The following is a 13240-nucleotide window of genomic DNA, read 5'->3' on the forward strand; positions in this document are numbered from 1 at the left end:
CAATCGTGGCAAATAGTTAAATAAATTCCTAAAATAGTTCTCGCAATCCGTAAGGTTTATCATTGTACTGTCATTTTCGATTGAGGAGTACAAAGTATCTTCATTGTTCAAAAGCAATCAGCTGTGTTGATCTACGTACCTGAAATTTAGTCAAAAATTTTGAAGCATTTTCCTTAAAATACCATCAAAATATTCAAAAACCATAGATTTTATTGAAATTAAATGTTAGGTATAAAATAACCCTAGCTACGCGTCAAATCAGGTAAACTCATGTTGATATATTAAGAGACAACATTTCATGAACAAGCGACAAAAATTGGTGACCATGAGACAAAAATTGGTGCCTTCGAGACAAAAATTGATGCACACTGTCAAAAATTGACGCCTTCGAGCCAAAAATTCATGCACACGGTCAAAAATTGGTGACTTCGAGCCAAAATTTCACGGCAACGGCTGTAAGTCACATTAGTATACGTAAGAGGGTTCCCATCCTACGTTAATTTGCAAATTACATCATCCACATTGCTGGAAACAACAATGCTGTAATTGATGAAGAAATCCTTAAATGTTCTTTGTTATTTGTTATTTGTTATTTATTAATTAAAATTCAACGGACCGCAAGTGGCCCACTTGAAGCGAATTCATTTACATTCATTCATTATAACATAGTCACATTTCGGTCATTCATTTGTCACGCTTAGTCTTAAGTAACATAATTAACATGTAAAAGGTCGCACGACACGAATACTATTTAACAATGCGGTGCGCGACATGTCAGGTTCATGACGATCACAAATAACATTAAACTCACGGCACATACGAATAAACGGATCAGAGGAGCCAAAGCGAGTGCGGCGTTCCTCCATGTCAAGTAGCGATCTAGCTCGGAGCGATCACGGCGGGACATACATGTTGAGCCTCGAAAGAAGCGCGGGCGAGTCGATCCGATTGTCAAGAAGTCCCGCGACAAACAGCCTCTGAGCGTTGCAGTTCCGCTGCTTCAGCGTCTCGATGCCAAGCAACGCACAGCGTCCCTCATAGTCAAGTTGGACACTCCAGGAGCGCAAAGCGAACCGCGTGAATTTGCGCTGGATCGACTCTAAACAAGCTAGGGGACGAGCAGTTGTAGGCCACCATACTACTGAAGCGTATTCTAACACTGGTCGCACCAAAGCACAGTATAGCGTCTTGATGCATATCGGGTCAGTGATGTCTCGTGTTATTTGTTTTAGTAAGCCGATCAATTGGTTACCCTTAGTGACAACGTGCTCTAGCTGGTCGTGGAAGCTCAACTTTTCGTCAAGGAGCACTCCTAGATCCGTGACACAGCTTTTGCGACCAATGGTAGATCCATTTAACGCATAGTCATACACTAAGGGGCACCGCTTTCTCGCAAACGTAACGACAACACATTTCTCGACGCACAATTCAAGACCATTCAAAGAACACCATGACTGGAAGGCACTTAGAGTGGCTTGAAGGCGGAGTTGGTCTGACCGGTCGCGGATAGGCAGGAACAGCTTCGCGTCGTCTGCATACAGTAGGTGGCCGTCAGGAGGGAGCAACCGTGTTACGTCATTCAGGAAAATGACAAACAGCAGCGGTCCAAGGTTACTCCCCTGCGGCACCCCCGAAGAAGCATCGATGCGGCGCGACGTATGGGGTCCCATCTTCACGCAGTATGTGCGACCAGTAAGATAGGAGCGCATCCAGGCCAGCAGCTGCACAGGCAGACCAAGCGTTTCGAGCTTTGCGAGCAGCAAGGCGTGCGGAACGCTATCGAAGGCAGCCTTGATGTCCGTGTAGACTGCGTCGATCTGCGAGCCGGCATCGATGGTTCTGTGGCAGAGGCTAACGAACTCAACCAGGTTGGTGGTGGTTGAACGCTGAGGGACAAATCCATGTTGAGCTGTGCTAATGTAGTTCGAGGCAGCTGCGAGGAGAGGTTCGTACACCAGGAGCTCGAAGACCTTAGCGCAGGCACAAAGCGATGTAATGCCACGGTAATTACATGCATTTGATTTGTCTCCCTTTTTGTGCACTGGAACAAGCCACGAAGTTTTCCAGCAGGCAGGATAGATGCCCGAACGCAGCGAGTCGCGAAAAATCAAGGCCAGGATAGGCGCGATGGTGGTGCCACTACGCTTAAGCGTGGAAGCCGGGATCCCGTCAGGCCCTGGAGCAAACGAAGATTTCAGCCTGTTAATCGCTTTCGAGACTGAATACTCATCGATGATCGGCAAGTTTGGGGCCATAGCATCCACCGGTACGTTTGATAATGCGTCGGCTACCTGCCTCTCATCAGTTACAGCTGGAAGGAAGGTGGCGGCAAAGCGCGAGGCAAAAATATCACATACAGCAGACGGATTGTTGCCGTTGCGCCCGTTGTAACTGACGGAGCTAGGAAAACCAGAGGATTTCCGACGATTGTTTGCGAAGTTCCACAGTACACGTGAATTGCCGCGGCAGCGCAAAACCGTACGCCGTACGTGCCCCAGGTAGCGGAACCTGTTATAGCGCCGATAGAGAGAGTGCGCAGTATTATAGTTGCGCAATGCAGCGGGACACCTACGCAACAAATAATCGCGATACGCGGCAGCTTTAGCCGTTTTGAGCCTGCGCAGCGTTCTGTCACCCCAAGGGGGGCCTCGTTTAGGTCGTTTCACCGGCGTGCATTCATTCAGGGCTTGCAACATGAACCGCTCAAAATCTTTCACAGCGAGGTCAAGAGTGGCGTAACGGGAACAATCGAAGACATTCGCGAACGAGGCGATCATCGGCAGGAGCCTGTTAAAGTCCGTCCGCGCGTAGTCAAGGCGTGGTGTTAGCGCAGGAACGGCTGATTCCTCTCGTGGTAGCGGGATGGCCAATTCAAGCGCAGGGTGATAGGTGTTATTTGCTAACAGCGGGGTGAGGCAAAGTTCAAGCGGAAGGCAAACAGAAGCAACTGCATTATTTGCAAACACCAGGTCTAAGACGCGTCCGCTGCTGTTAAGATGACCATTGATCTGGAAGAGTCCGCTATGATGCATCTCGTCCATAAACAGAGCGGAGAGAGCCGATCGCGTATGTGGCTCATAATGCAGAAATGGCAAATCCGGATCATGCTGAGCGGCTGACCAGGAGACGAGAGGTTGGTTGAAGTCTCCTAACAGGAGTAAACCGTCTCCGGGATGCATAGTTGAGCATAATGAGCGAATGCAGTTTTCGATTTCACGGAGCGTGGCAGCATTTGCGGCAAGTCTGGGCGGGAGGTATGCAGCAATGATGAATAGTCGGGAATTGCCTAGTTGTATTACAACGCACACTAGCTCAAGCGATGGATGCACCGTTGTGTGTTCCCGTGACGTCAGAGACTAAGAGCACGCAATCAACACACCTCCACCGCGGGAACATGTACTGTTGTCAACACTACGATCGCATCGGTAGACTCGGAAGCTATCGTCAAACAGCAAAGCCGAAGGTAGACTAGGATCGAGCCAGGTTTCCGTAAGCACTATTACATCGAAATTGGATTCCAACACCGACAGGCGAAACTCATCGACCTTCGTGCGCAGTCCCCGCACGTTTTGATAGTAAACAGAGGCAGTGGAACGGGCAGTGCGATGCGCATTAGCAGCAGGAACATAACAGGTAGGTGTTTGTGCAGACTTAACAGAGGTTCGTCTATTCCTGAAAGAAACGGTCAAGTGTGGTCTGTTGTAAGTTGGTGTTGGAAGTGCGGCGAATTAAAAGCGGGCCGTCAATGAGTGTTGAATTAGGACCATGAGTTCAGCGTGTGTTCTCCCAATTGTGGTGATGTTAGTGTTCGAGCCTGTGAAGTTGATGCGTGTGCCGGTGCGTGATAGACAGTGGATGTTGGTGTGCGAGGCATCGATCGGCGATCGATGACAACAGGTGTGCGTGTGAGAGAACGGTGTTTGATGGTGATTGGTGACGATGAGTGTCCATGCTCTCGTAGACGGGATTGTACAAATTCACGTACACCAATACCGACAGGCCAGGACGATGGGGCGAGTGCTGCGTCACGAAGGGCGGCCGGTACTCTCACTTTGAAAGAAAGCCAGTTTACGCTGTCAACACTGACTCCCTTCCTCAGCAAGCAGTATGCTAGGACGTCATCGGTGGCTAAACGGCGTTTCACAGAAGCGACCACTTGCTCTACGGTGACGGCAGTGGACAAGCGAGATAGTCGGATCCATATTCTGTCTGTGGCCGGCTGGGGAAACGCTGCTCGAAGCGGTGACGATAGCGAATCGGTTCCCATGAGTTCTTCCGGTAGCGTAGACGGGGGTGGGATGCCGACTGTAGTGTTAGTGTACGCGCTTGGCGATGACGCTGCAAACATGTTATTTTGACGAATTTTTACGTTTTTGTTGACATCAGGGGACATAGAATCCTCGATGATACGACGCCGCTTTCTACCCGCAACGGGCCGAGAATCGGTATTGCAAAGCTGAGGTATGGGTGCATTTTGCAGTAGAGTAAATCCACTGCGCACCTCGGCGATAATCGGTTCAATAAGCTTCCCCACAGCCGCAACAGTTGAGGTGAGAGCAGCTTGAAAACCGACCTGAGCCCCGATCTCTTTGACTGATCGGCAGCGCGGATTTTTCAGGATATTGGTGCACCCAGTGCAGCTCCAGTGCAGATCGATGTGAGTCAGGACCGCATCAATCAGCTCGGAAGGCAGCCTGCAACAACCGCGGTGAAAAGTAGCCTCACAGTACGCACAGCCGACGATACAGTCAGCAGCATCCAGTGGCACAGCACACGCGAAACAGATAGCCGCCATCGCGAAATTATGCGCGGTTTTAATCACACCACCGTTAACCCGGATTAAAAACGTTAATACACAGTCGTGGGTCAATGAAATAACACACTAACGCGCAACAGTAACAGAAAGCAGTTTGGTAGTCAATTGAACGAGTATTAACTGGGTATGTTAGAAAATACACTTAAATATTTTTGGAAAAACGCGGAGCACAGCGATATGCGACCGAGCAGTTAGACGTCAGACGTCAGACCTGTGACCTGTAAAACCTGTACGTCCTTCTTACGTGTATCCCAACTTCCATTTTTTGTACTAGATTTTAAGTTGTTTTAATTAAACAATTTTATCAACAAGAAAAAAAATGATATGACTTACAAGTTTTAGTACATAAGATTTATTGGTATTCATTGTATTTTATGTGCGTATTTCTTCTATTTGGCGTAACGTCCTATGCGGACATGCCGGCCTATACAGGCTTTCTAGACTTGATTCATTCTACGCAGCTGGATAGTCAATCCTTGCTACGGGGGGATGGTCCATTCTAGGCTTGAACCCATGACGGACATGTTATTGAGTCGTTCGCGTTGACGACTGCACTACGGGACCGCCCCTATGTGCGTATTTAATTACCTTATTTTTGAACACCAGTTAAAAAAATAGTTCAAAATGTTGGTTTTTAGGGTTATTTCAGATATTAGCTCAAATTTTTACACCTGTATAGCTGAAAAGTAGCCTCATCGATATTAACCGGTATTGCGATGTGCAGTTAAAACTGTCTAAGAAGTTACAAGCTTAACACATTTATAGTGTGCTGCATTAGAAAAAATAGGTGTTAAGTTATGGTTGCTGCTACTGAACATGTAGAGTTTGAAAACAAGACGAAAATATAATACCCGGTAGATTTTACCGGGCCTTTACTAGTAAAATAAATAAAATAAAAAAAATATTCTCATAAATAATCGTCATAAATAATCGCGTACACATCGCTCTCTGTTTGCTCACCACACTTGAACCGGGCCACAAGCAACGCCAATAAAAACTTGTGAAACATAACACTTTACATATTAGGAAAGAGGAAAAATAAAAACATTCTTCAGAACATGATTATTGCAGCACCTAGCCAACACCGGTCACCGGTCTGACCTGGACGCAAAAACGAGATGTCAAATTGTTTGCTGTCATCTGGCGTAGGTGCGACCAAAGTGGGTAGAAAGGAGGTGTCTTCATACAGAACATTTGGCCATCAAGGCTTTAGAAAAAAAACACAAAACCAGGATCGACGGCAGTTGTCAAATGCGACGAATTTTACTAGTATACGGGCATGATAAATGAATTGTTTTCTTTTAATAAATAAACGAAATGTTTCGCCTGCTGCCTGTAAACAAATATCGACGGCTGTTGTCAAACTGAATCTCAAAATGGCAACATGCCAAACGCCAAGAAGACACCTCCTCTATATTCTACCTTGGGTGCGACGACAAGGACAGTTGCGATCGAGACGCCGAAGGAAGAAGATTAATTTTTGTTATTTGTTATTTGTTTTTTATTAATTAAAATTCAACGAACCGCGAGTGGCCCACTTGAAGCGAATTCGCTTACATTTATTACATTCAAGTCACGTTTCAGTCATCCATTTGTCACGCTTAGTCTAAAGTAAAATAATAAACACGTAAAAGGTCGTACAGTATCGGACAAAATGATAGGGCTTTGGTTTTTTCAACGCACCATGCACCCGTTGGGACAGGTTTATGTGTGGTTTGTATTTGTTTGTTTGTGTGTGTATTTGTATGAGTGAATGTGCGTGTTTGTATGTCTGTATGTGTGTGTATGTTTGAGTGTGTATTGGTGTGTGTGTTTCCGTAACAAGTAAGTCGTTTCGGATAGATTTGTTAGTAGTTTTTTTGTGTTTTGGGTTAGGTTTTTATTGTAATTAGCAGGACCACCGCCCTCAGTGTTTCTTCGATATATTAACAATCTTACGGTCTTCTTACGCCGTGGTCTTCTGAGGACGTCCGGGTGACTTGCGCGTTTCGGTTGTCCAAGCGCGTTTCGTTTGTCCAAGCACGTTTCGGTTGTCCGAAGCTCGTTTGCCACAAAAGTGCGCGATCGTTCCTTTACGAACTCGATCGTTTTGCGCTTAATGCCAGCAGCCGCCATTTGCTTTATGATATGGCGCTGATAATCGGTACAATGTTTACCTCGACCGTCAAGAACGCACTGGTTAAAAACTTGGACACGACTAATGCCGTGCACTGCCTGCGTTCTGCTTCTATACGCAATGAACTACATCATTGTCGAGCAGCGAAAAAAGCGTATTGATAAAAACAATCAATGAGTAAGCAAGAAAGCATATACCCATTTAAATCGAGAACAGAATACTGCCGCGCTCATGACACAAAACGCCTATTGAAAAGAACACCTGCGCGCTTGCTCAATGCACTCTTAAAGTTTCCCATGCACACACAACGTGCAACGCAGAGATGCATGCAGGCCTTTCAATGGCGTGCACTGGAGAATCATCTGTGAGGGAATGCCAAGTTCATTGTTATTGTGCACGTTTCCATTTCGCATCGCTGTCGCATTCACATTCATCAAACAGCACACCTGCGTTTTCGTTCGAGGAACAAGCGCTGCTGTCGATGCAAACTTTAGCTTTTATCCAAGTGTGAATGCACGCTGTTTCACATGATAACACACATTATTACCGTATTAATACACGATGCGCAATCTCAGATTGCGCATATATTCGTTTTATCAAAACATACGTCATTTCGCGTAGCCAACCCTGAGCTATAAACGTCATTTCCATACATTTTCAGATTGCGCCAAGATTGCGCATAAATTTTCAAGATTATATATCCGAGATATATATATATTTTTTTTGACAGATAAATATATCAAACCGGCCCGTTTGACAGATAAATATATGCGCAATCTGAGATTGCGCTTCGTCTATTGCTACTGTTAGAATACTTTCGACGCAATAGGACATCATGTCAAGCTACGTTTCTTCAGACACAAACCCGCGCACTCACACATACACACACACACACAAACACACACACACACACACACACACACACACACACACACACACACACACACACACACACACACACACACACACACACACACACAAACAAACACACACACAAACAAACACAAACACAAACACAAGTAAAGTGGTAAAACAAGTGCACGGTGCAATGAAAAAAAAGGCCCTATCTTATTGTCCGATACTGTAACTGCTCAAAACTGATCCGATCAAACAAAAGCGACATAAAAACCTCACCAACGATTGTTTAACAGAATTTAAATATTTGCTACTGTTAGGCTGGAAATAGACGAACCGAGATCGTCGCGGTACCGCGAAATTCGCGCATTGTTTATAACAGTTGTATAACAGTAGAGCTGTCAAATCTTCCGCGCCTCCAATCGCGCCTGCTGTTTCGCAGAGATACCCAACTTCGGTATTGTTGAGATTTTCGCGGTAGCGCGAACCGATTATTTTTCCTTTTTCTGGCGGATTTGTGTGAAAACTCGTGTCGAGAAATGAGTTTTGTATTTTATTTTGCACAAACTATGTGAAATAAATAATTTGATTCGCAAATTGATAGAAAAATATTTCTTCTTGGCACATTCAATCGTCACCAGACCTCGGATGGTTCCATACACGAACCGCGATTATCTCGGCTATCTGTCAGATTTTATAACATAATTGACAGCTCAAGTCATACGCGATTTTCGCGGTACCGCGACGATCTCGATTCGTCTATTTCCAGCCTTACATACAGGCGGTCCCCGAGATACACGGTACCTCTTATACGCGGATTCGGAGATACGCGGTTTTCTAAATTTGACAATTCTTTGAGCAAATTGTACTGATTTGACACATCAATTGCAAATTGCCAAATAATTTCCGTTTTGATCGAATGTTAAAAACTCTTTCAAAAGGTTTAAAAGAGTTATATTCAGTCAGAATCATGTCAAATAATTCATAAAGTGACTAAAACCGCCCCCTACTTGCAAAATTACACGAAAATTTGTGATATTTTAGCTGAAAATCACGAGATTCGACTTACGCGGAAATTCGAGATACGCGGTATTTTGCGGCCGTTTTCGGTCCCCATTAACCGTGTATCTCGGGGACCGCCTGTACATAGTTACGGAATGTAACCGTCCAAATAGACATAGAGCGACAACGTCGCGCGCGACGAAAAATAGCTCAAAATTTCACTCGGTGTAGATCAAAGTAGCTCATTTGACTCAGTCAACCAACTTGTTTTTTTTATTTGAAAACACACAAAAATAGGTTAAAATGTGTTCAAATCTATTTTTTTGCGTTTGGCATTAATCTGGCTTGTAAAAAAACTAGATAATTCGATTATTTAGGATGAACCAAAATTGTCGCGCCCGACGAGTAGCTCTGTTTGCAAAATTGAGCTACTTTTTGTCGAGCGCGAAGTCGTCGCGCGCGACATTATCGCTGTATGTCTATTTGGACGGTAATGCTAGCTTGATTTTTTTTTTCCTCCCACCACCCACTTCACCATCGATGTCCTCTTAGGCTGGAAATACACGAACCGAGATCGTCGAGGTACCGCGAAATTCGCGCGTTATTTAAAACAGTTGTAGAACAGTTCAGCTGTCAAATCATCCGCGCCTCCAAGGTAGAATATAGAGGAGGTGTATTTTTAGCGTTTGGCATATTGCCATTTTGAGATTCAGTTTGACAACAGCCGTCGATATTTGTTTACAGGCAGCAGCCGCAATATTACGTTGAAAATGCCGATTTATAAAGTATGGATGCAAAATACAAGTTTTTTGTGCTATACAAATATTTAGTAAACGAAAACAATTCATTTATCATACCCGTATACCAGTAAAATTCGTCGCATTTCACAACTGCCGTCGAAAACTGCCGTCGGTTTTGTGTTTTTTTCTAAAGCCTTGATGGCCAAATGTTCTGTATGAAGACACCTCCTTTCTACCCATTTTGCGCGCCTCCAATTGCGCCTGCTGTTTCGAAAAGATACCCAACTTCGGCTTTGCTGAAATTTTCGTGGTAGCGCAAACCGATTATTTTTATTTTTCTGGTGGATTTGTTAGAAAACTCGTGTGGAGTTACGAATGTTGTATTTTATTTTGCATAAACTTTGTGAAATAAATAATTTGATTCACCAATTGATTAAAAAAAATCTCGGCACATTCAATCGTCACCAGACCTCGGATGAGTCCAGACACGAACCGCGATTATCTCGCCTGTTTGTCAGATTTTATAACAGAATTGACAGCTCAAGTCATACGCGATTTTCGCGGTACCGCGACGATCTCGATTCGTCTATTTCCAGCCTTACAAAATTGACAGTACAAGTCATACGCGATTTTCACGGCACCGCGACGATCTCGGTTCATCTATTTCCAGCCTTGGACCGCTACAAAGGCGCCCATAAATGTTTTGGATTAAGTGCAGACGAATATGATATTCAATTGCAAAAGGCCTACATTAATATTCATTGCACATATTCCTACCCGCATTACAAATACTTATCTAATACATATATATATACCACATACTAATTCAGCCAGTCCTTATTTAGGCTCATAAACTACCTTACGAAGTCACGATCAAAATTTACAAGCAGACGGTTACGAGCGCCTTTGTGGCGGTTTAAGAGAATATCGATGGTGAAGTGGGCAGTGGGAAGAAAAATATATCAGGCTAGCATTACATTCCGTAACTATGCATGTAACAAAAGCAAATATCTAGATTCTGCTAAAAAATCGTTGGTGGGGTTTTTGTGTCGCTTTTGTTTGATCGGATCAGTTTTGAACCATTGTTTACCAAATTGATCAGGTTTTCATGGTTATTTCAAAATAATTTTTGAAAATCTTTACATATTTTAGTTTGCATTTTCAAAACAATATTACGTGCAAAGAAAACATTTTTTTTACTTTTGATATTAAACAATATTTTGATGATAAGTCTTAAAAAACTCTCAAAACTTTAAAAAAAGTTATTTTTCATTTAAACCTTCCACACTTTTTAAAAATCTATAAAACATATTTTTCTGTAAAATCTTTCTAGAATATGTTATTTCTCGATTTTTGAATGATTTTTGTACGAAATGTACGAAGATGTGAAATAGTATTCTGCACAACTAAAAAATCCCCTTTTTTATCTATCTTTTACGGATTTTCCGAAAATTGTGAAAAACGACTGTCCATATAGTTGTGGTGGGCGCTGTATAATAATAAAAATAAGAGGAATTCACGTAACTCGAAAACTTAATCCATCGAATGATTTTAATAGTGTAGCGAGTGAAAGCAATAGCTAAAATCAAAATTATATATTTGTTAAATGCATTTTTGCAAGAAAACCTGATATTCTGTTAACGTGGATGTAACGGGAACGCAAAAACTGCGCAACTCGAGAACAGACTGTATTTCCGAATTTTCATAAAGCGAAAGGCCACGGGAGTGACAAAATGCTGACAAATTTTTCAAAATGTGAGCTTTTGTCACTTTTTTGAGCTTTTGTCAAAATTTTGTGACCTGGAGCAGCCAGGAAAAAAAGTTGACAAAAGGTGACAAAATTTGACGTTCGTGAATGCATGATTCTAATTGATTTATGTACCTAGTTAGTGCTTCTTAAACAAAATATCGATGATATTCAGATGTTGGAGCTTTTTGTCGCTCTTGTGTATGTTTTTGGTGCGGCCACGAGAAAAGCTCTTTTTTGCAGTTGACAAGCTATTTTGACAAAGTTGAAAATTTTTTCAACATTTTTTCAGCTCCGTGGCCACGCGCTAATAGAATGTACACCGCGTATGTCCGAGACTAGATGAATAGGAGACCCCCGAGATGTAAGCCCTAAAGTAAAATGTGAGTCGAAAGAGTGGTTTGTCGAATATCTGTCAATCCAAAGGTTAAAACCAGAGTTGAAGAGTTTTAATTTATAATATGAGCTTGTGATTTATGAAATACACGAATTTATTTTAAAAATCTATTCAGAGGTTTCCATCTTCCTTTCGAATGTAAACATTGTTATTCATCGCGTGAAAAAAATGTTATTCCACATAGATCGGACATTCTATTTCCATCACAATAATTGTAATTTTGGACCTGGATTGAATTGGACAGTTCTTTGTTATGTGTTGAAAATGAAATTTCATGTTGAAGCAAATACACCATTTGAAAGCTGTTGAAAAACATTTTGGATGCGGTGAATAATTATGTGCACATTTGAAAGTGACTTGGAAAACCCTGCAATGATTTTTTTATTACAAAAATTGATTACCCTACATAAATATTCAAATAAGGGTAGTTAGGGAATCTGCATAAATGAGTATGTAATGTTTCTTACCGACTTTGGGTTAATTATTCTCATTCGCCTCTTTATATGTAAAGGTCATCAAATATAGACCACTATAAATTATCAAAATCAAAATCGAGTGAGTCGTATTTCGAGGGTCGCCTGTATTAGAGGTGTTGTTTACATTTTTGGTTATGTGTATTAGTGTGTCTATGTTGGTCTATGGACTATGTTTACACGTATACGGAAAGAAAGTTCTCGTGTTTTACAATAATCTTAAAAACTAAATCACACTAATGAGGTCGAAGAAATGGAGTTCCTTATATACGCTCGATCAAACGTGTAAATGATTCATTTGTAATATAATACACACAAAACTTTTTCGCTTTTTTACAGATATGTTGACGATTTCCAAAATAACAGCTAAGAATTATGGTTCTAGCATGCCAACAATGGGTATTGAAACAAAGATACAATATCTTAAAAGAAAAAAAAAACACTTACAAATCACTTGTTGAATCAATGATTTTGACCGACCAACACAAAAATAGTTCGCAAAAAATGCTGTCACTATTTTAAATTCCTAAAACCAGATGTACCAGATGTATAAAATGCAAACACTTCACGATGCTTCGTTTCCTACTGTCCAATAACAACTGCAGCCATCTCTTCACAACCTCCACATAAATATCTTTCACCACCACTAAATTTGGAATTCCAATTGCTTCAGACTTGTAAATGTGAACACTGTAAATCATTTATTCACTTCATTTATTCTATTTGTTGTACGTAACTTCCGAATGCTGGCCATCGAAGAACTGCATAGCTAGCAAAAAGCCAGAGGGGAGCGTTCTTTCAGTTTTGGTTTTTCTTAGTTTTAGTGTTCTTCTCACTCAATTAGTTTCATTCCATTTTCGGTTTACTTTCGTTTACGTTCCATCGTTAAGCACAACACAACAAGAAAACAAGTAACGAAGGATTTTTCTATTTCGCTCTCATTCATTTAAACCATTGATTTCGTTTCATTTAAAACTGAAAGAGTGTATATTGTGTATATAACAATAGTTCTAGTATTTTATTTACTTATATTAACACGTGAAACGGTAACTACGTGCATTGCATACGTGTTTATGTATTGACGGTCATTCCTA

At 42.1% G+C, this 13240-nt stretch overlaps 1 protein-coding gene across 6 annotated transcripts in view; it reads right to left on the reverse strand.

The window, feature by feature from the left end:
* Positions 1-13240, reverse strand: part of LOC1278717 (cytochrome P450 306a1) — a 98525-nt gene that overhangs the window by 61264 nt on the left and 24021 nt on the right. The window contains exon 1 of one of the 6 annotated variants that reach the window (XM_061650887.1): positions 12594-13169. The exons of 2 other annotated variants lie outside the window; for them this stretch is intronic. Coding sequence is in view for 1 of the 4 variants with exons in the window: in XM_061650881.1 (XP_061506865.1) it covers positions 12141-12164 (24 nt within the window). In the remaining 3 variants the exon portion in view is untranslated. Of the gene's footprint in view, positions 1-12140; positions 12178-12593; positions 13170-13240 lie in introns of those variants that run through there. 3 more of the 6 variants (XM_061650885.1, XM_061650882.1, XM_061650881.1) reach the window with 3 other exon arrangements.

The sequence above is a fragment of the Anopheles gambiae genome, chromosome 2 (assembly GCF_943734735.2).
Source record: "Anopheles gambiae chromosome 2, idAnoGambNW_F1_1, whole genome shotgun sequence".
NCBI classification, from domain to species: domain Eukaryota; kingdom Metazoa; phylum Arthropoda; class Insecta; order Diptera; family Culicidae; genus Anopheles; species Anopheles gambiae.